The sequence below is a fragment of the Natrix helvetica genome, assembly GCF_964273705.1.
Source record: "Natrix helvetica genome assembly, chromosome: 7".
NCBI lineage: Eukaryota > Metazoa > Chordata > Lepidosauria > Squamata > Natricidae > Natrix > Natrix helvetica.
Window position 1 is genome coordinate 56,106,811 of NC_138558.1, and position 24,544 is coordinate 56,131,354.

The following is a 24,544-nucleotide window of genomic DNA, read 5'->3' on the forward strand; positions in this document are numbered from 1 at the left end:
TAAATATTATTATATTCTAAGTGACTGTATAATATATATTGCATTAGAGGATATAGAAGTAGAGCTTATGTAAATATGAATGATATTAATGATACCGATACGGAAACACTGTAATAAGTGGAAATTTGTGTTTTGTTTTTAATGTTTAAATAAGTTCAATAAAAATTATTTTTTTAAAAATAAAATTTTCTAATGGACTTATGTACAATATTTTATTGTATTCTAATGGATTTCTGTACAATATTTTCTGTACACCTAATATATATGTGTGTGTGTGTGTGTGTGTGTGTGTTGTATTTGTGCTGATAAATAAATAAAGGGAGACTAGTATGGATCTATTTTAAGCTATTTAGCTCTCATCAGCTAGTCATACCCTTACTGGTATTCGAACCTGGGCTGTATTACATATTAGGCAGTGTATTAGCCACTAAGCCACAGGCTCTCCTCCTCATTAGCTGAGCCAGGGAAATAGGTATGTATGGCCTGTGGCTTAGTGACCTGTGGTATGTAGGCCTGTGGCTTAGTGGCTAATACATCTGCCTAATATATAATACAGCCCAGGTTCGAATCCCAGTAAGGGTATGGCTAGCTGATGAGAGCTAAATAGCTTGAAATAGATCTATACTAGTCTCCCTTTATTTATTTATCAGCACAAATACAACACAAATATAAAAAGGCATCATTAAAAATATGGTTTTCTGCCTGGATGGTCTCCTGCAGTGAGCCGATAGACAGAAAGGGGGAGTAGTGAGTTCCCTCCCATATTTGGGCATACCAGGGGTTGTAACACACACACACAGACACACACACATTTCCTGAATGTTATTTTTTTGAGAAAACACTAACTTTTCTTGAATTGTTCATGTTACAAATTACCTAAACTCCCATATTCTTGTTTTCATTGCTCAGTTGCCTGCTCACCTTCCACAGCTACTGCAATAGAACTGGGAATAAATATACAAATATCTTCTTTGATAGAGTTACCTCCATGAGAATTCATGAAAGAAATAACTTGTTTTGTTTCATCTTCTACATAAAGTAAAAGCAGCACCAAGAACACAGAATGCATGATCTGGAAAGGACCTTATAAATTGCCTATACTGCTCATTGTAAAATCTACTACCTTTCTCCCAGCCCCAGGAGATGGTCATCCACTCTATTCAAAAACTTCTTTATAGCTTAAAACTTCTTTATAGCTTACAACTGTTGCTTTTGGAAATAGCAGTAGTCAATGAAATTTTATTAATACTTCATAAGTTTTGACTGTCCATGTCTTTACAGTATTGTTTTCTATTCTTCAATAAATTCTAATCTTAAACAGAATTTGCAATGTTATTAATATGAAAGGAAAAGGGAAAAATGTGAAAAAGTTCTAATCCATAAATGTTAATTCACATTTACAAAACAAGAATTGAGACAAAGCTTATCGTTAAACATTAAATCATTTATTTGAAATTACTAATGCTTCTTTAGATTATCTGCATCAATCCCCAAATGTAGTCATTTGTTTAAATCCAAGCAATACATAAACCCGACTCCTTGTGGATTAATCTCAGTCTCTGGAGTCCAAATCCTTTTCATATTATTTTTGTCCTTTGTTTGCATTATTGTGTATTTTACTTAATAAAATACTCAATAATTAAAGTTTTAATTACCTACATATTCTTTTTGAAATGACATGTGGTGATCAAACATCCACACCAATGACATTCTTGAAATGTTGAAAATGATATGAAACTTGGCAAATGAAGTGAAGCAATCACTGACAACCAGAATCCCATGTCTCTAGGCGATCATCTTAATCCCTGTAATGGAATCACAGGTATTGTATTGCACTCTCCAAATCAGTATTTAAGGGGCTTTACTAAGCCTGCTTTTATTGTCCAATGAAATGTAGGTTTCTCTCAGCAACATGATACAGAGCTCACTTCATACTTAAAGCAGTTTATAATGACCACATCTCTTCTCAGACATCCGTGGGGACTTGATTACTTATTTCATGCTTTCTAAAAACAAGCCTGTTTTTGTAGACACAATTATGCCTGCTGGTGTAATAAAATTCAAAAATAGAGGGTGGGTGTATTGCAGTAAGTTTGGCTTCCAGAATGTAAAATATCTCAGCTACTTTAAATAAGAGTAATGAAAGTATGTTGTGAGGAAGTCTCAGTGGCAGCTTTCCAACTGTTTTTTTTTCTTATGAGTTCTAAATATACTGTTAGCTGCCTAATAGAATTACTAGAATTTTTGTCTCTTAATGTTTTCAAGTAGATGTTTCGTTTAATTATAAGAGGAGATAAACTTAGTCATAAATATACTTTTATCAATGGTAGCAATTGCATACAAAATTGTACACAGTACAAGTACCTATACACTGAGTTCTAGCTACATACACCATATAAAATCTAGCCATAAAAACTGTCGTTCAGGGTCCAAAACCCAGTATACCTATTAATTCAATGTAGGTATAATACTTTCTGAGTTAAACTACACTAGACACAAGATTAAATAAATTTTGGAGTTATAGGACTTGGAAAATTGTTGATAATCAGCCTTAATTAGATGAAATTTAACAGATTTTTTTGTAATCCAATTCTAGTCACGTTGAATAATCATACACTTGTAGCTCTAACAGAAGCTTCAGGGCAAGGATTTTATTCTGGAACTTTCTTATAGAGCTTTTTTACATCTATATTATTGCCTGTTTCAAAGAAGTGATGAGAAAATAAATACAGAAATAAGCTTAATGATCATTATATACTAATAAATGAAAAGCAACAGGATCTTGAGCGTGGAAAGATCCTGACATAGAATTATACCATCCCACGTACTGGGCTGTTCTAAATGCTTTCTTGGCATCTCAGAGTCCAAATTGAAAACTAAAAGTGAAACTAAATGCTCAGATCTTGTTATTTGATGAGTGAAAAGAAGGAACTGGATTTCTTTAATATCTATTTTAAACTATCTGATTAAGCCATGTGAGATCTGATCTCAGAATGTTCCATATGAAAAAAACATTCATTTATTTCCACAATAAATTACAAGTGACTGGTGTTTTTCCCATATTACTAGAAGATTCCCTGAGTTTTTAAGAAGATATTAGCTACTTAAAAAATTAAAGAGAAAAAAGATTTGTATTGAACAAGAATGTTACCTAAACATACATGCTGATCTTTTTCCTTTTATGTTGACCCAAATGCATTCTAGAAGGCTTTCATCTCTTGGTGTTTGCATCTCTGTAGAGAGGAAGTGGTCTCTCTCATAATGCAACTACACCTCCTCTTTTGTTAGGTCTGTTTCTTTTGAATAGTTTGTACGCTTCTATCATTACATTTCAGACATGAGTTTCATTTCACCAAGTTTCTATAATGGGAACTATATCATACTTGCCCTCTCGTACTAGTATTTCAATCAATCAATCAATCAATCAATCAATCAATCAATCACAATAGAGATGGAAGGGACCTTGGAGATCTTCTAGTCCAACCCCCTGCTCAAGCAGGAAACCCTATACCAGTGATGGTGAACGTTTTTTGGCTCGCATGTCAAAAGCGGGGAGAGCACAGTGGGGTCATGCGTGGGCATGCCATGCCCATAATGCTATGGCACGAACAGAGCGCATGTGCGCACGACCACTGCTCCCCCCCCCCATTTTTGGCGTGCGTTTTTCGCCCTTCCCAGGCTCCAGAGGCTTTATAGAAGCCTAGGGGGGTGAAAACAGCCTCCCCCACCCCTCCGATTTGCTCCTAGCCTGGTTTTAGCCCTTCAGAGCCTTCAGGGGTCTTCAGGGTTTCCTGAAGTCTCCGGAGGGCGAAAAACGACCATACGAGCAACCCGTAAGTGACTTCTGGTTTGCTCATAGTGTCGTTTTTTGCCCTCTGGAGTCTTCAGGGAAGCCTCCTGGAGGCCCCTGAAGGCTCCGGAGGGCTAAACCTGGCCCTATAAGCAAACAGGAAGTCTGTTCCTGAACTTCCTGTTTGCCGATAAGGCTGGTTTTTCACGCTCCAGTGGCTTCAGGCTTCAAAGAAGGCCGAAGTCAACTGGCCAGCTGACAGGGCAAGCCTCACAAGCCCTGACAAAAGGCTCTGCGTGCCACCTGTGGCACACATGCCATAGGTTCGCCATCATGCGCTATAAAATTTCAGACAAGTAACTGTCCAGTCTCTTCTTAAAAACCTTCAATGATGAAGCACCTACAATTTCTGATGCCAAATTGTTCCACTGGTTATTGTCCTCACTGTTAGGAAGTTTCTCCTTAAATCCTAAAAGTGAGAACATCCTGTTTATTCTCTAAAGCTTGAGCAGTAGTGTGTAGGCATTTAAGACCCTTGTGGCTACCCTGATTAGTTTCCACCCATTGCTTCTTGTTCTACCCTCAGGTGCCTTGGAGAATAGTTTGACTCCCTCTTCTTTGCGGCAACCCCTGAGGTATTGGAACATTGCTATCATGTCTCCCCTAGTCCTTCGTTTCATTATACTAGACATACCCAGTTCCTGCAACCATTCTTCATATGTTTTAGTCTCCAGTCCCCTAATCCTCTTTGTTGCTCTTCTCTGCACTCTTTCTAGAGTCTCCATATCTTTTCTACATCGTGGCGACCAAAACTGAATGCAGTATTCCATGTGTGGCCTTACCAAGGCATTATAAAGTGGTATTAACTCTTCACGTGATCTTGATTCTATCCCTCTGTTGATGCAGCCTAGAACTGTGTTGGCTTTTTTGGCAGCTGCTGCACACTGCTGGCTCATATTTAAATGGTTGTCCACTAGGACTCCAAGATCCCTTTCACAGTTACTACTGTTGAGCAAGGTACCACCTATACCAGTGATGGCGAACCTATGGCACGCGTGCCACAAGTGGCACGTGGAGCCATTTGTCAGGGCACGCGAGGCACTGCCCTGCCAGCTGGCCAGCGCGCATGCGCGCGCTGGCCAGCTGAGTTCACCTTTTTAAAAGCCATTTTTCGCCTTCCCCAGGCTCCAGAGGCTTTATAGGAGCCTGGGGAGGGCGAAAAGAGCCTCCCCCACCCCCCCGGAGGCCCTCCAGAGGCCCTCCGGAGGCTTCAGGGACCGTCTGGAGGCTTCCCTGAATAGGTGGGGTCCACGGTTGGTAGCTGCAATGCCTGGGAGAAATTTGGCTCAATATTATAAAAATGTCTATCATTACTGCCAGGGTTGGGAAAGGCTGTAGGCTTCTCCCATTGTTTCTTTACCACCTCCAGAAATAGGTGAGGAGCAGGGATCTTGGATTCAGAGAAGACTGGACCTCAAGGCTTCTTTGCCCCCCTTCTGAGTCCCCTCTTCAGTTCCGTCCTTAGCCCCTTCCTTAGCCCCTTCACCCGCCTCAACCTGTGCAGTGGCACACACTTTGCACAGGAGGGATCGGAATACATTTGGCGGAAAAAGGCCAGTGAAGGCAGGGGATTCTGGCTTGGAATCATCCTCATCCTCAGATAAGTCAGGGTCCTGCTGGGCCTTATCCCCTGACACTGATCCTTCATTAACTAAGGAAGGAGACCCAGGATGGCTCACTGGAGCCGAGGGAGGACATGCCTGAGAGGAAATGGGCCTGGGGGCCTTGCCCTGGTCCGATGCTGAGGGCCAGGTGGCTTGCTGCTGTAGGCTAGCAGCAATGCCAGAGGAAATGGCCCTCTCAGCAAGATTCTGCAACCCCCTGGGAAGGTCATCCATATCCAATGAATCCCAGCCGGGATTCACTGGATTCTGAGCTGCCCCAGCCTGCATGCAGGAATCCTCCAAATCGAGATCCTGGTCTTCCAGGGAAAGAGGTGGTGAAGGGGAAGCCTCCCCAAAAACCTCCCAAGGGAATCAGGAGAACCTGGGGGGGGGGGGGGAAGAGAAACTGGCTGTAGTGTAGAGCTGGAACGAGGAGGAGAGGCTTAGCCTGCCCTGCTGGGCCCTTAACTTTTCTGCCTTGGAAAAGTAAGGGCCTTGTGTCTCCTAAGATCATCCCTCTGTGTGGCACATGAGGGATGAGAAGCAGCAGCCACCGTTTGGAGCCTAGCTGAGGTTGTGGGGCAATGCCTGGAAGAGGGGCCCTCCCCAGGGGAGGTTGGGGGAGAAGGGGACCTTCACGCCTCCTCCGTCATTTGCCACGTGCCAATACTCACGGCCCTCTAAGCGAACCCTCCTCGATGCTCTCTCTGCCATCTTTTTACTTCCCAGGCAGCCCCAAACGCCAGCACCAAGCTCAGCGGGTTTCCGGGACTGCTGCCAAGGCTTTTCCCGGCTTGAGGTGCCCACGTGCTGATTCGCCACTCCGCGGCTTGCCTCGCTGTCTCACAAAGCCTTCGCGCTCTTCCCAGCACCGCCGCGGCTCGATCCCAGCCACCGGAGCGATCTCAAGTAAATTTCAGTGACGAGAGGCCGTGGGGCTGGAAATCCCAAGCCCGCAAGCCTCCCGATCACCCAGAGACAAAAGTTGCAGCCACGTGGCTGGCACGGCTCCAAACGGCTGCTGCAACGGCGCCTGAGCCTTCCCAGCCCTCAGAAGGCAATGTACTATCCCTGGAGGCCAGCAAGGGAAAGCCCCAACCAGGCAACTTACTGGCAGAAGAAGAGAGCAAATCCTAAGGAGGCTGTAATCGCCAGGAGGGTCCAGTAATGGTAGAAATACAGAAGAAAAATAATAATAGGTCTTGTTTTTTGGCCGGACAGAGATGAACTGGAAGTCAAGGGTGCAGCACAGAGGCCTGGCTTCAGCTTCATCCCAGTTTCGTGGCCAATTGGGCATGTTAATACCACTACTGGAGCCTCCTGTTCCTCACTCCAGAAATTTTTTAGTTCATTTAAACTGGAGGTCAGAACATGCCTATTTAAGCATAAATTGGTTTAGTGATCAACACTGGAGACAAAAGTCAGTTCTGAAGAAGTACAGTGCCTCTTTTTGAACTAAGGTAAATTAGTGTACATGTTTGATGAAGGACAGCAACAATATATTTGATCAGATACAGCTCTTCAGTCATCTAGTGATGTCAATGAAGCAATTACAGAATAATTATGAGGTAACAGGGCTGTAGTACAATGACAAAAGGGCTTTGAGAGAACAAATATGAAATATTTCATGGGTATAATTTCTTTCTATGGGCTACTTTGCCTTATTGTCCATATTTCTTTTCACATTCTAATATCTTTTCACAGCCAGCATTTCTTGGTCTTCTAAATGTTTTATGGCTGAACTTGAATTTTAGTTTCCTTGGAAACTGTATACTGGGAAGCATATTTTTTACTTTCCTAATTTGATGCTATATGCTTGAGCTAGCCTTTTTGATTTTACATAGGAATATTTATCTGGATTACGAGCTTTTTCCAAAATTACCCATCCAGACTTCATTTAAAATTATTAAATATATTATGCTCTGGGTGCATCTGGGTGATTTCACAATCATAAAACATCAACACAAAATTGTAATTAACAATATGGTATTATTAACTTATCTGGTGTTGGGTATTTTTTATGTCTATTCCCTTACTATTATCAATATATTGCTGATTTTTTTCTGCAAAAAATCATTTTCAGACCTAAATATATCAATGCAGTGTTTTACATCAGCTATTTATATTTCACAGTGACACAGTTAAAATAGTCAAAATACTGCTTCATAAAATTATATAAATTATGTTTTTAAATGGGAAGTATTTAATATTAACTCCCTCTAATTAGCAAATCTTGATGGGCTTTGGATTTATTTCATTTTCCTTCAGATCAGGATGAAAGATGAAGTATTTAATGATTGGAGTATATTTCTGGAAAGTTTTACAAAAATATATATTCTTTTCAGATGAAGTAGGTAATCTCTGCATCTAGAAATGTCTATTTTTGGGAGGGGGATATACAGTATAGAGGAATTTCTATGTTTACTTTTAAGTTACATGTTGATTTTTAAGACTCTAGAGTTTACTTCTTTTTTTATCATCTATGTCTCTTCCCCCAGAATAAATGTAAACGCCACATTTGCTATAGTGGTAAGTCATTAATGTTTCCTATCTTATAACAATATCACTTATTTAACATTTCATTCAAGCTTTATATTTCACAGTCTTTTTAATTTTTAAAAAGTAAGAAGAGAACATGATATATCCTACTTGCTTTCATAACATAAAGATATTTAGGTGTAGCCTCATTTTTATTTTTGTAAGAGGAAGAGGGATAAAACCATCTCACTCACTTAGCAGCCACAAATACTTCACCACATACTTAAGTAAACCCCAAACATATACTAGTTCCCTCAAACTTTTTCTGAAAAGCCATAATGGGGATTCTAAAGGTCATGTTTTGGTGAAAGTAAAAGATGCCACACCCTGGAGAAGTTGTATAAATAAATAGGTAGCCCCTATCTACAGTTAACAAGTAAAGAGAAAAATACAGCTTTCTAATTTAAGATTCTGTTGAGATGCTTCGATGTAGCAATATATTCAACATGAAAGGCTTAGCTCATATGTTTTTTATAATCCTTTGCTTAATGAACCTTCAGCTATCCAAATGTTTAGTCTATTTATTATGTTTATCATAACTCAATAGTACTTGCTTGATGAATTCAACAGCAAATAATTTTCCACTGCATAAGAACTTCAAAGAAAAAGCAACATTTTTGCTGTTATAGGGTTCTTTCTGAAATATTTGTTCAAAGCAGAAAAGCAATTTGAGAAACATTTCTGATATTTTTATTTATTTAAAAAGAGGGAATTGCTGACAATTTCTAAAGTAACTTTTTAGTGCTTAAGAACATGGAGCAAACTGAACTGTTCTTAACAGTACAGTTTATTCAGAATATTGAAAATATTCTTCTTTCTTACTCTTAAATATTACTGTGCTCTATGTAATTTTATAATGTTGATAATACAAGACAGTCCTTAACTTACAACTATAATTGAACCCACAATTACAATTGACAGAATCATGTGACAGAATCTGATTTTACAAACTTTTTTGCAGCAGTAAATGACTGTAGTGTAGGGTTTCCTGCCTAAGCAGGGGGTTGGACTAGAAGACCTTCAAGGTCCTTTCCAACTCTGTTATTCTATTCTAAACACTGTGATTTTTAGACCCATTGTTCTCTATGGGCCGTTTCTTGGAAAGTAAAGTAAAAGTTGGTCCTGGCAAAAATTCTGTAAATTGCTGTTAAGTGATTGCCGGATGCTACAAATGGCCATAAATATGGGCTGGCCTCCAAAATGTGGCTATGTGATCACATACAACCCAGACATTGGCACTTTTAATCTGGGTCTTAAGTCCTTGGGGGGGGGGGGTAGGGTTAAATAGTTGCTAAGAGACTGCTTGTGAGTCAAGGACAAATTGTAATGTCATTCTGTTTTAAAATATCTTAGATCTGATTGCTGCAATGCTATGGTTCCAGAATGGATCACTTGATGATAAACAGGCAAAGGTAACAAACTTCCCACTCCTCCCTGTTGTTACTTCCCACAAACGTTTCCCATCCAGAATGAGCCCAAAGATTGGATCAGATTGGATCAGTTCTACCTGCAGGACAAGTTCATAAATGCACTTAGGATCCAAATCCAGTAGCTCTTTAAAGTATAAAAATATTTTTTCATTGTATCCCAAAATTTACTAGGAGTTAATATTGTAGTTCTCCTTTTGTACCAATAGCAAACTTCAAGTTCTCAGTAGTTTTCAAAGCCCCATGTAAATCTTTCTAGTTTTGGGCTGATGAGACCATGACTTATCATTTCCAGAGCTTTCTACTTTAATTACTGTCCACAAACAATCCACAAACTGAAGTCATGCAATCCCCCCCCCCCCCAGCTATGGCCTTCAGATATAAATTGTGGTGGTACATGGGAATAACCTTGGAAGTCAGAACAAAGACCTACAGTCAAGGCAATGGGCTTTCTCCAGTTTCCCAAAGTAAATCCCACATACTGTCACAGAAACCTAGCAGTAGTCATAATGGTGGGGGACTGAGGGCAGATAGAGCCAAATGATTTTCTCAAGCAACTTTGTCTTGTTTCAGCTTGTTTCTTTCCATCAAGATTTTTACAGCCCTCCATGCACTTCTTCAATGATCTCATGCAGGGGGAGAAGACCACAGCATCTCTGACCCTCAAGGACAGGGATGTCAAACTCAAGGCCCAGGGGTTGGATCCGGCCCATGGGGTGCTTAGATCTGGCACCCCATGGCGCTACCCTGAAAACAGTAGGCGGGGGCCCTCCCAAGCTCCATTTTTACTGACAGAAGCCATCACAGTCAATAACAGAGCTAGGGAGCCTGTTTTCACTGGCAGAGTGATTGGGCCACCACAGGATCAACATGAGTGACGTCAAGTTAGCCATGCCCACACTGGCCACACACAGTCAGTGTCATTAAATGCTTAAGAAAGAATAAAGAGGACCAAAAAGAAAAAAGAGCTCAATCCATCCACCTAGGTACCAGTTAAGGTTATCCATCAGAACGAGCAATGCTGTTTCTATCTCTTGCTGAACCAGGGGTGAAATTCAGCAGGTTCTGACAGGTTCTGGAAAACAGGTAGTGGAAATTTTGAGTAATTCAGAGAACCGGCAAATACCACCTATGGCTGGCCCCAGAGTGGGGTGGGAATGGAGATTTTGCAATATCCTTCCCCCAGGAATGAGGAGGGAATGGGGATTTTGCAGTATCCTTCCCCTGCCATGCCCACCAAGCCATACCCACAGAACCTGTAATAAAAAAAATGGATTTCATCACTGGTCTGAACCCTGATTGCTAGGGTTCCATATTTTGCATCTTGGAAGCCCACCATCTTCTAAACATTCTTCTTTAAAGGGTGAAGACTGCAGACAGGATGATAAGTTTTCAGGACAAGAAAATTTCTCTTTAAAATGACTATATTATCTCCTTAAGGGGACTTTTTGAACATCTTTAAAAATCCCACCTTTGTAACTTTTAGAAGTAACTCAAAGTAGCAAACGTACCTAATATTCCTTCCTCCTCCTATTTTCCCCATAACAACAATCCTGTGAGATGAATGGGACTGAGAGAGAATGACTGACTGGCCCAAAGTCACCCAGCCGGCTTTCATGCTAAGGTAGTACAAGAAATCATGATCTCCTGGTTTCTAGCCTTGTGATTTAATCACTAGACCAAATTGGCTTTGACAGAAATTGACAGAATTTGACAACACCTGACAGTAATCTTCCTCCTTCTAAACAGGCACTGATTACTTCCAAGCTCCAGATACTATTGCATCCAACCATCCACAAGATAGGAGACACATGGGATGAAGCACATGTTAGAGAATCCTAAAAGTCATGAATTGCATTGCACTTCAGAACCCAGTATTCATAGGATGATAAAAGGAAGTTTCCTTTTTTTACTTCCTAAATATACCTTAGTAATCTATTCTCCCTAGAGTACTGACTCTAGCAATTGTTACCTAGCTTTTTCTGTATCCAGTTCCATTGATCAGTCAAGTGAACACTTTCTAATGAGTTTTATTTCTTTGGCAAGTACAGAACAAATGAAAAATCTTGTCAATCCTCATCTACATTATTTCTTAAATTCAGCAACATAATTTTTTTAGAATACTTTCTGATGATTTGAGTTTTCACCTGTATCCTGATTTTTGTTTCCAGCAATGTTACTCAATAGTAATAATACTACAATGTTAATCTATCTGTATCTACTCTATAGAATTCTCCTATATTTGCATACTACGAAAACATTTATAGCAAAACCACAATGAAACGGACATGCTGCTTGAGGGTTAGCTGAAAAACGTACTAAGTTACTTGTACCGTGTTTCCCCGAAAATACAACATGTCCTGAAACTAAACCTTGCCACATTTTTGGGTGGGCAAAAATACAAGCCCCCACCCTGAAAATAACCCCCCTGGACAACCCCCCCCTCCAGCGAGGCAGAGCACCACTCACTGACCTAGCGGTATCCTGAAGGCGCCAAGCCGCGTGAGTCGGGAGGGCGGAAGAAAGACATTCACGTTGCTTGGTACCTTTGGGATACCGCTAGGTTGGGGAGTGGCGTTCTGCCTGGCTGGAGGGGAGAGTTGCCGGGCGGCTGCTCCCTTGCGAGCGGGCTCCCGAAGAGCCGAGCACAGCCTCAGGGGTGAAGCAGCCATGAGGTGACCATGCTCACGAGCAGCCACCTGGCAAACCCCCTCTCCAGCCGTGCATTGCACCATTCACTGATGTAGGGAGTATCCCTAAGGCGCCAAGCCACATGAAGCTCTGCCCGACCCCCCAGCTCCCGCAGCTTGGCACATTCGGGATACAACCTAGGTCAGTGCATGGAGCTCTAACCAGCTGGAGAGGGGGGTTGTGCGAGCGCCTGCTCTGCCCCCAGCTCTCATGTCTCCCAGCCTCACCATGCCCTGGGCCAGCTGTCCTTGCAGCCGCCGCTGAGCTCCGAGCAAAATTTCTTCTCCGGCTTCCAAACTCCGAACTCGGCTTCCTATTCTTCCAGCAGCGGCTGCTCTAGGAGTGTTTTCTATGGTTATGGGCAGACTGCCGGACAAAGTTTTCACCCCGAGGCTGTGCCCGGCTCTTCGGGAGCCCACTCGCAAGGGAGCAGCCGCCCAGCAACCCCAAAACAATAAGCCCCCCCTTCTAATAAGCCCAAGGCCATATTTTGTCTGTCAAAAAAATATAAGACCCTGTTGTATTTTTGGGGAAACACAGTATCTTTGTATTCATAATAGAAAAGCAATCTCAAAATAACAAAGTTTACTCACAAAATTTAGTGTATATATTAGATATCAATAAGATTTCCAGTAAATGTAAAACTTTTCTCCAAACGTTCAGATACTTTATTTAAATTATAAAAACACCCCAAAAGGTAACAGTGAAACTTCCAATTATTGAATTCAAATCATATTTGGGAAAAAGAAACATTACCAGAAATCAAATATTCAAGTCTGCAAAAAAAGTTGCTTTTATTTAAATGATTGCAATACGTTTGATTTTATATTTTGCTTCAAGGAACTGATTAAACTAATCTAGAGTGATTCTTAATTATAATTTTAAGTTTAAAATATAATAAAATAATAATTTACATTCCTCAAAGATTACAAACTCTTTCCATAGATAAGGATGCCATTCACTAGAGTCCTCCAACTTTGATTTATTACAAAACTTTACAAAAATGGTTATTGCAAAATAGCCTTTGGAGCAGCATCAAACAGAAAAAAATTCTGGACTCAGTCTGAAATAATGTCCTTCATTCTTATATATTCCCTGAATTTGAACTGGAAGAAAGAAGTGCCATTCATCTGTCTGATGCGCATCCTTCACAGCACCATTAGGCAATTCTGTCACATGGAATCATCCAGCAATATGTTTTTCAGTAAACTACATTAAAGGACTCGTTTTGGGCAATCCTCTTGTGCTGCATCCATGTCCAATTACAGACATTTCCATTTGTCAATGTATTTTTTTCTTATATATTAATGAAAACCTGAATTTTAGAAGAATGTGAAGCAATTAGAGGAAGAAAGTACCATGAACATTTATCTTAATTCAGATTTCAATGTTAATAAAACAATCATTGAAAAAAAAAGTGGATCAGTGTAGGAAAAAAGTCTTTATGAAAAGTGTTGTTCCACTAAAATATTTCATGCTGTTTTGAAGTCTGTTTAATTAAAAAAAAGTATGTCAGCAGAGTTGATATAAAACATGTTCATCAAAATGAAGGAAAATATATAATTTAAAATAAAAATGTCTACACTATTTTTCCTTTATAGTACTTTTAAAAGTGAATCAGTATCCTTGGGTATTAGGGGAGACTGTTAAAAAAAATCAAAAGCTTCTTAAAACGCTTGTCAATGATAGATGTCAAGATGACAATCAACAATTTCTGGTCAGTGCATTAGGTTCTCTGTGGATCTTTTTAGGGATAAAGTAGATTTTTAGCAGGTTTTTAATAGACATCCTGGTTGCAAGTTTTTTAGAACTATATGTACCAATTCGAAAACTTAGAATCTGGCCCAGGAGCTAGATGCAGTGCAGTTGCTGCAGTACAAGTGTGCTGAATATAGGATGAGATACTCCAGTCAGCAATCCTGCCAATACATACTGTATAACTCATTACAGCAGGATTTTCCAGATAAATACAAAGAAAATCTCACATAGAATTTATTATAGGCTGTAATGAGTTACAACCACAACTGGGAATGGAATCCATTGCTAAATGATGTGGTCATAAAGTACAACGTTACTTGACCATATAACTGAGCAACAGCAATCCTGTACTCCCCACTTGCTACTCCGAATAAATAACTGTATTTCTTTTGAAAATTGGCTCCAGGCTCATGGTTTAATTAGGTCATCCATTGGAACCCTGATAATTAGCTGAAAATTGCAGGTTGTTAAGCAAGTATCCACATCAGACCCAAACACTCCAAGCTTGGTTTCTCCTAGTCCTGAGCCTCAATAAGGTAAGGGACTGTATTCTCTTCTATTCCCCCCAACCCATCTTTGCCCTTTTGGTTGCACTGCACCATGTCTTCAAGTGTGGCATGCAGTCCTTGAATGATGCAGTTCTAATTCTTTTTTCCACACTGTGGCTCAGAGTTTATTTGCATACCACGACTCTGAAGATGGAAGAAGCCCCTGAGTTGCAAGATAGCATAAAGCTGCAGATATCTCTGGAACCTCAGTCCATCTTCACAATACAATGTAAAGAGGCTTATTGGTGTGCTGGGACTGCAAGAGCCCCCCCGAGCCACAGTGCAGTGCGAACCCCTTCATTATATGAAGTAACAGCCTACCCCCCCCCCCCCCTGTCCTGCAGTCACCCTTGCCATTCTACATCTCCTGCTGCCTTGTTCCCTGCCTTTGGCTGTGCCTAGCCCTTCACAAGGTAGCTGCTGGCCATGTAAGCCATCTTCCCTTGATATTGTGAGAAAATATCTGTGAGCAATTAAGGCAAGAAAGCCTTGTGCATCCAGCTATAGGTGACTGGGAGGGTTAACATACACCTGAAGTCATAAATACAGGTGGGCTGCCAAGTACCCAAATTTTGATCATAGGACCGTGGGGATGCTGTAATAGCTTTAACTTTGGGGACTGGTCATAAGGCACTTCATTCAGCATCACCATACCTTTGCATGGTCACTGAACAAATGGTTATAAATTGAGGATTATCTGTATGATACTGTAATCTAAACACAAGGTTCCTAATGCATGGACAATAATGGTTATTCTATCCCCCTGCAGGAAAAAAATATAGATGATAAGCCATCCAAAGCTGTAAATATGTACATCTAGTTGCTAAGATGATATACTTCTGATTGATAATAATTCTAGGAACATGTTTAAATCATGCATTTCTTCTTTCTAAAAATTTACAAGAGACAAACATAAGACCTAAGTTTTATCTGGATTCAATCTGAATTTATTCATTCAGCTTATTGTATGCGCAGCCATTCCTGTCCCGTCCTATCCCCATTCACCACATCTTTATCACCACCCTCAGTAGCTTAATACAGATATCCAAGGGATTGGAGGGAAAAGAAATCTTTATATGGATCTTAAAGGGACTGGGGGCACCCCAAGGAGGGTACCAAAACAGAATCACTCGATATTATTCTCTTCTGAAATTATCTTGAAAAAAAGAGAAAACAGAGAACAGTCTTTCTATGCCCTGACCAGTGACGTGCGGTGAGGGTTATGGCTGGGGAGGCTGGTGACGTCATCAGGAAGGCGGGGAATGGGACCACGTGTGCAGCACACGTGGTCCCATTTTCCGCCTTCCTGAGTGAACATTAAGAGGACTGCGGAGTGCACTGATCCGCGTAGCATTGCTTCCTCCCCCGGCACCAGTCCCTTCCCCCCCCACTCCTTCAAGGTCTCCCACCAACCCAAAGCCCGATCCCCAGCTCCCTCGGGCAAGGCTTGAGCGGGGTGAATGGGAAAGCAACGTAAGGGGCTGCGCTTTCACCCCGCTCAAGCCTTGCCGCCTGCAGCCACCGCCCACCCTCGCTGCCCCTTTCGTTGCTTTCCCGCCCACCTCTAAGGCGCGCCAAAGCCTCCTTCATCCCCCCCAGCGCGCGCCCTTTTTATTTCCCGCGATACACCCCCCCATTTCTGGAAAGCTTTCCCCATTGCCTGGGGGGTGAGAGGGCCGGCTCCTCTCCCCCCACTCCCTCCGTCCCTGCCTCTCTCCTCAGCCCCAAAGCTCCGTCCGCGTGACTCACTTCCAAGGCGGTGGCTGGAGAGGTGCGCAAGAACGGCGAGCGGTTTCCCACCAAAGCGGTGTTTTGTGCGCAACAAGGAAAAGTCCGCTTTGTCGCCCCGAGCTCTTGTTTGCGCTTCCGCCCCTTTTTCTTCGCTCCATCCCGCTCCGGCTCTGGAAGGGCCGGCGAGGTTGGCTCCAGCCGAGAGCGACAGGAAGGAGAGGAGGGGGTAGCTGCGGGCTACCTTCCGCCCCTGCCGTGCACGCCTCGCTCTTGTCGGAGCCTCGGCCGCCTGCAGCTTCCACTGAGAACCGCAACTTCGCCCGCCTCGCCAAACCAATTTCGAAATCATTCTTTATTCCAAATGTGCACGAAAAGCTGGAAAAGACAGCTGGGTAGATGCGTGTTTGCGTTCCAGCTACCTAGTGCTCTTTTCCACTGATCGCGGACGCTTTTTGTGCGCATTTGGAATAAAGAATGATTTTGAAATTGGTTTGGTGACCCTCTCTGCAGTCCCTCACTCTCGCCAGCGAAGGAAGGAGGGATACACTCACTCTCTCTCTCTCACACACACACACAAATGGCAAATCGAGCAGCTGCTGTTGGGAGCCCGTCACATACATTCGGGCAATGGGGGGGCCAGACTAGAGGGACTGCAGAGAGGGTCGCCTCGAGTCTAGGGCAGTGAGTCATTCGATGGGAAAGTTCCCTCTTCCTCCGCCCAGCCCTCCTTTGCTTAGGCTTCTTTGTCAAGAAGCGGCTTTTGGGGCTAATGGGAGAGGAGAGTGAAGAAAGAGAGAGAGAGAGTGAATCCCATCACATACGTTTGGGCAATGGGGGGGGGGCTTTCTTGCACGCCTTCAGAAAGCTTCTGAAGGCATGCAAGAAAGCCCCCCCCCTCATTGCCCAAATGTATGTGATGGGCTCCCAGCAGCAGCTACTCGGATTTGCCATTTGTGTGTGTGTGTGTGTGTGAGAGAGAGAGAGAGAGTGAATCCCGTCACATACGTTCGGGCAATGGGGGGGGGGCTTTCTTGCATGCCTTCAGAAGCTTTCTGAAGGTGTGCAAGAAAGCCCCCCCCCATTGCCCGAACGTACGGTATGTGACGGGATTCTCTCTCTCTCTCTCTCTCCCATTCACTCTCTCTCTCTCTTCACTCTCCTCTCCCATTAGCCCCAAAAGCCGCTTCTTGACAAAGAAGCCTAAGCAAAGGAGGGCTGGGCGGAGGAAGAGGGAACTTTCCCATCAAATGACTCACTGCCCTAGACTCGAGGCGACCCTCTCTGCAGTCCCTCTAGTCTGGCCAGACGAGAGGGACTGCAGAGAGGGTCTCCGCAGTCTAGAGCAGTGAGTCATTCGATGGGAAAGTTGCCTCTTGGAAGGAATGACCCGGCTTGGCTCCCACTTTGTCTCTCCTGCCTCTTCGCTTCTCCGTTCAGTCGTTGGGCGGCAGATCGAAAGCGGGAGCCAAGCCGGGTTATTCCTTCCAAGAGGCAACTTTCCCATTGAATGACTCGCTGTCCTAGACTCTCTCTCTCTCTCTCTCTCACACACACACACAAATGGCAAATCTGAGTAGCCGCTGCTGAGAGCCCGTCACATACATTCGGGCAATGGGGGGGGGCTTTCTTGCACGCCTTCAGAAAGCCCCCCCCTTCCTGAACGTGTGTGATGGGCTCCCAGCAGCGGCTGCTCAGATTTGCCATTTGAGAGAGAGAGAGAGAGAGAGAGAATGTATCCCTCCTTCCTCCAGTCCAACACTCTCGCTGGCATCCCGGCCAGACGAGAGGGACTGCAGAGAGAGTCTCCTCGAGTCTAGGACAGCGAGTCATTCAATGGGAAAGTTGCCTCTTGGAAGGAATAACCCGGCTTGGCTCCCGCTTTCAATCTGCCGCCCAACGACTGAACGGAGAAGCGAAGAGGCAGGAGAGACGAAGCGGGAGCCAAGCCGGGTTATTCCTTCCAAGAGGCAACTTTCCCATTGAATGACTCGCTGTCCTAGACTCGAGGAGACCCTCTCTGCAGTCCCTCTCGTCTGGCCGGGATGCTTTTTTCAGGCTTTTTTTAACAGTTAAGCAGAGTCATCAGCAGTTAGCTCAGTCTCGCCTCAGCTGTCGCCTGAGAGGCTGAGCGCGCTAAAACCTCACAGCAAGCTCTCATATGTTTTTTTTTCATGATGAGAGGTGCGGCTGTGCCTCACTTGCCTCACCTGACTGCACGTCACTGGCCCTGACTCACAAATATGCTTTAGAAGGGATCTGACATCAACAGACATGGCTTCCAAGTCAAAGTCCAGATTGAATGTTGAAGATTAAGGATTTCCTTATACAGTTGTACAGATAGTATTTTCTTCAACACCTTACTCCCAAAAGCAATATTTGTGTCTGGACTATACTTGTTCTGTAAATCTAGATGCAAGGAAGTTATTTTTTTCTGGGATAATCATTTTTTGTAAAAACAAAACAAAACAGCAATATCAATTAAATTGCACACTTCAACCAGAAGAGAGCTGGAAAGGACCCTGGAGGTATTCTGGTCCAACCTCCTACTCAAGCAGGAACCCATTTCAGACAAGTGGCTGTCCAGTGTCTTCTTTAAGCCTCCAGTGATAAAGCACCCACAACTTCTGAAGGCAACTTCTGTTCCCCTGGTTAATTGTTCTCACTGTTAGGAGGTTTCTCCTTAATTCCAGGTTGCTTCTCTCCTTTATTAGTTTCCATAATTCTTTCTTGTCCTGCCCTTTGGTGCTTTGGAAAATAAGTTGACCCCCTCTTCTCTGTGGCCGTCCCTTAAATATTGAAATACTGTTATCATCCCCCCCCCTCAGTCTTTCTTTTCTCTAGACTTGCCAAATCCAAATCCTGCAACCATTCTTCATATGTTTTAGTCTCCAGGTCTTTAATCATTTTAGTTACTCTTCTTTGCACGTTTTCCAAAGTCTCGACATCTTTTTTGTAATGTGGTGAGCAAATGCAGTATTGCAAGTGTGGCCTTACAAAGGCTTTTTTATCTAAAATTTTATCTTATCTAAAATAACTGGGTTGTGGCTGTAAAATTACTCTGACATATTTAATTTCTTCCTTGACACATTCTCCAGGGAACATGAACTAATTATCATTGGTATGTATTATAGGAGATTGAACTAATACTAAGAAATCATCCCTTAAGCTTCATCAGTATACGTGCTGTCAGATCAAGATATAGAAACCAAAACTCAGACAAGGCTAATTTCTCCTTCCAAAAGAGTTGGAAAGTTTCCTGTATTTTTTATGTTTATGCAAACAGTAACTACGATGAGTAAAATGGGCTACAGCAATTCTACTGTAAGAGTCATGGTGGTGCAGTGGTTAGAATGCAGTAATGCAGACTAATTATGCTGACTGCCAGCAATTCGATTCTCACTAGCTCAAGGTTGACTTAGCCTTCCATCCTTCTGAGGTTGGTAAAATGAGGACCCAGATTGTTAGGGCAATATGCTGATTCTGTAAACCACTTAGAGAGCTGGCTATAAAGCACTATGAAGTGGTATATAAGTCAATGCTATTACTATTCCATTTCTTTCATAGCCTACATACATAGCTTTTAGAAACATTAAATGTAAGAAATTGTATGGAGATATTATAAACAATGTTATAAACAATGTCAAGCAATCTCAGTCACGTGACTGGGGAGACTAGTCTCAGTTAGCTGCATGTGGCTGTATAATATACGGTAATAAACACCATAAAGAATTACAGCTTTAAATGTTGAGAAAAGACCATGTGTTGATTCACATACATTATTTTATCTAGACATACACACCGTTTTTTTAATGCTGTGAGCTATCCAAGGAGCAACTGGAATCCTAATCAAGTGAGTGAGTGAGTCGGTGAGTGTCTAGGATGACCAGATAAAATGGACGATAGGAATATGCATTAATCAAGAAAAGGACAATATGAAGAAGCAGTAACCAAGAAGTAGCAATAGCAATATCACTTGGACTTATATACTGCTTCACAGTACTTTACATCCCTCTCTAATGGTTTACAGAGTCAGCATATTGCCTCCAACAATCTAGCTCCTCATTTTATTGAGCTTGGAAGGATGGAAGGCTGAGTCAACCTTCAGCTGGTCAGAATCGAACTGCTGTCAGCTGGCAGAAGTAGCCTGCAATACTGCATTCTAACCACTACACCACCTCAGCTTTTATTGCAGTATTATGACCAATTAAAACCACTATATTTAAATAGCTGCTACAACAAATGGATACAATACTAGCAAAAACAGTACTAGCAAAAGTCAAACCATCTAATATCTTTGTGATCTAATTTCTAAGTCACACTGAATCTATTAGCTGAATTTTCTAGTGCTTGATAAAAGGCTATGATGAGGTTTCTACCATAAATCCAAAGCCAATTTATAATGACTGTATTTAAGCTTATTATGAATTACTCTTTTAGTGAAGTATTAGTCCAATAGCTTTCATTCAAAATAAATATCAAAAGCAAAGTATCTACAACGTTGTTTCTGCTTGGCAGTCTATACAATTTGTATAGTATAGACTAGAATTAAAATTCTTAAGAAAATAAAAATTTGAAACCTATTACAATTGAATTCAACTGATCATGTTTATGCGATGCAAGTAGTCCTCGATTTATGGCCAAACTAAGATCAGAATTTCCATTCTAAGTAAGACCGTTATTAAGTGAGACCGATTTTATGCTCGTTTTTGCTATGGTTGTTAAGCTAATCACTGCAATTGTTAAGTGGATCATCAGTCAAGCAAACATGACTTCCCCCTTTGACTTTGCTTGTAGAAAGCCAGCTGTGAAGGCTGAAATGAAAGACTCTGGAATCTTGCAACTATCGTAAATTCAACAAACCAGTTGCAGTGTCCAAATTTTGATCATGTGACTCTGCAACACTCAAATACTGCAACAATCATAACTGTGAAGACCAATTGTAAGTCACTTTTCCCAGTTCTGTTGTAACTTTTGACAGTTGCGAAACAAATGGTTCTAGGAGGACAACCTGTACAGAATTTCAGTAATATGATTGCAATGGCAATTTGGTTTAATGTAATGCAGTGCTATATTGAAATGCGACATGTAAATAAGACTTCATAAAACAATATAACAACTGTTAAATTAACTTGAAAATAGGAATGTGCATAATATTTTATGATCTACCTATAATACAGTATATTTTTACATTTTTTTGCTACATTAAAAAAAATATTTTTTTCTATTATTTGTTCTTATTAGGCCTTGCTTTATATTCACTTAGTGAGGACTTTTTTTTAATACAGAAATTTTCAGTTTTTTTGAAAACTATACCAATGCTTTGGAAAATCAAAATGGGTTTCCATAAATATCAACAGACATCTTTTATTTAATGCTTTATCATTAAAATCTCTCCTGCATGAATATGAGTTCTGGATTCTATACCAAGGATACATCAAACATCTGGATAAATTTCACATGTGCACTCTGTGCTTCATCCTTGGCATTTGTTTGCAAGACCATATCTCCAATCTGGAGGTCCTGAATCAGACAAAGTACACCAGCATTGAATCCCTGATTATTAGAACCTAGAGGTAGTGGATATGAGATATAATCAGAATGGATGACTGTATGCCTTGCCGATTGCTCTGTGGTGTGCTGAGACTGGGAAGAGAACTCAAGGTGTTCCATGCAGGCCCTACAAAGACACTGTGAAGGAAACTCTACACCACTGTGACATCCAACCAAGGGAAATAAAAGCTGCAACTGCTGAAAGAAACTGCTGTTGAGCCCTGTGCTATGAAGCCTCCATTGGCTTTCAAGATAGGCACCACCAAAAAGTTATAGAAAATCATAAGCATCATCATAGAATAACAGTGTCCCCATTGTGCTAGACAATACACTTCCAGATTGAGACTGCACAGCCACCTTCAGGTCCACAGATGAATTGCATAACAGCAGCTTCTTTGAACCCAAAAACACAGCCTTCAGTTGTTAAAAGTTTATGTAAGCTACACAGTATATGACATGTTGTCTTTTTTATTACATTTACAAACATTCAGAAATTAATACTTACTTGCATATATCATCTTCTGGGTCCTCAAGCCCAAACCTTTCATCAAAGGTAAGTTGTATCAACATATTCTCTTCAACTGCAACTAATCGCCACACAAGTACTATATTACGAGGATAAGTGTAAGGAAATTTAGGGCTGTGAATACTTCCATTAGCGGACACAGTAATAACCTTCTCATGATGCGGCTCTTGCACTCCTATAAAGGAAATATACACATACAAAAGAATAATCAATCAACTGCACAATCAAGTTATACTGAACAATAGAATTCAATTCTAAAGACGGGCTTTGATATCTTCTAATCTAGTATTCTAATTTATTTCTTTGAATGGTAGATTGCCATGCCATACTATACATTCTCCTAAAAGGAATTCTGCCAAAAGAGTTGTTGGGATTATCTTAAGAAACATGCCCAAATATTTTAATTTAGACATGACAAACCATTGCGTAATAAGCCATCTACTCCAGGTTCCTAGTTTTTGACTTTGAAAAGAAGAAGAAGAAACGGGGGGATGATGAGTGAATGTATGTAAATAATTGCCATATCTAAATCCCCCAATGCTTTGTTTTCTAAAAAAAACACACCCCATGATTTGATAAACAGAATCATAGTGCAACTATCATTAGTAGGCAGTCAATTACTAAAGTGAAAAAGACATTTACAAAGTTCTATTTTTCTATGATAGTATGCTGATGTCCACAATTACACATATATAGGTGGTCCTTGCTTAGTGACTGACTCGTACAGTGACTAACTGCAATTACAAAGGTGATGAACAAGTAACTTTGGACCAATTATCTCATATATAACCTTCACATCTCTGTAAAGCAAAGGGAAGCTGAAGAAATATCAAAAGCAGAGTAACTGTTTCAATTAGCACCCACTTTGCTTAACAACAGAATTGCAGGTCCCAATTGTGGTCCCTAAATGAAAACTACCTGCATTGCAATTTTTAGATGGATTAGAAGTTATTTACTTACACAATAAGCTTTATAAATATGTGCCCATCTCTTTTAAAAAAGATTTACTAAAACTTGATCCAATCTTATTTGCTATAACTTATTAGGAGATAATCCTTTATTCTAGCCAGTGTTTTCCTCTTCCCCTCAACAATAATAGGGGTTAAAATTAAATCCTCAAATAGCACTAATGAGATGGAAGTGTCATTTCACTGAATAAGGTCCTTTTCTTTCTTTCTTTATATCATACACTAGACAAGCTGTGGCCCTTTGGGTCTTTGTTTCAGAGGTATTTCTTTACCTAAACAGAGAAATACCTAAAAGGATCATAGATGGGCAAATTGGCAGTGGCATCAGAAGTAACCTCTGAATTCCTCACAGCTTCCCCATTCAATTTCCTTGTGGGAAACTGGAAGGGAACATTGAAACCTTCCCTCCCTGTTATGCTATCATTACGTCTCCCTACCCACCCTTCTCGAATTCCTGCAAGGTTTCCCACTTACTTTGCTTGTAAGAAGCTTTCAGGGGAGCTTCTGTTAGAGGGAAAGCCAGCAGTAAGTGAGTAAATCAAAAGTCAGCAGGCAGGCAAGTGGCTCTGCTGGATAGGAAAGAGAGCAAAGGGATGCATAGGAATATGGGTTGGGAAGGGCATGCAGAAGTGCATGAGAGATGCTGTGCAGGCCAGGAAGGGTATATGCTGTGGGTGGGAAGGGTGCATGGGGGTATGCAAGAGGTGCTGCATGGGTTTGGGTAAGGTGCAAGGGTACAGCATGAGCCAAAGGTAAATGGTGATTGGAAAAATAAAGAGATGCCGTGCAGGCTGGGGAGGGCATGTGGAGAAGATGTGAGTTGGAAAGGGTGCCTGCGGGTATATGGGAGTGCATGAGAGATACTAGACAGGTGAGAAACAGTGTGTGGGAAGCAGCGCAAGTCCATAAGTGTATATGAGGGTGTGTAAGAGGTGCCGCATGAGTCAGGAAAAGCACATAGGGGATTGCAAGAGTTAAAAATTGTGCATATGGGTGTGCAAGAGGTGCCACATGGTTCTGGAAAGGTGCAAGTTGGGGAGAGCATGCATGGACCAGAAATGATGTGTAGGGGTTCCTTCTTCCCTGTTCCTCTCTTTTTCTTTGTCTCTTCTCCTTCCCCTTCCCTTCCCTTTCCTTCCGAGCAGGTGGCTGTTGCTGTGGAGCAAGAAGGATTACAAGAATGGCTGGAAAATTGTCACAGAACATTGAAAATAAGGATATGTGACTGCTGCAGCAGTCTGGCAACTAAGGAAATCACAAATTTCCCAAATTTCATTCCATCCAGAGTCATGGGTCCCAGATTTTGAATGCATTTTGTAAGCCCATTTGATTCAACAACTGTCGTCCTATGGC

General features: G+C 41.7%; 1 protein-coding gene across 1 annotated transcript in view; it reads right to left on the reverse strand.

Moving 5' to 3' along the window:
- The window catches only part of PDGFC (platelet derived growth factor C), a 160,451-nt gene that overhangs the window by 37,023 nt on the left and 98,884 nt on the right, over window positions 1–24,544 (reverse strand). Inside the window, exon 2 of the mRNA XM_081959278.1 lies at window positions 22,203–22,398. Within this exon, the coding sequence (XP_081815404.1) occupies window positions 22,203–22,398 (196 nt within the window). The remainder of the gene's footprint in view (window positions 1–22,202; window positions 22,399–24,544) is intronic.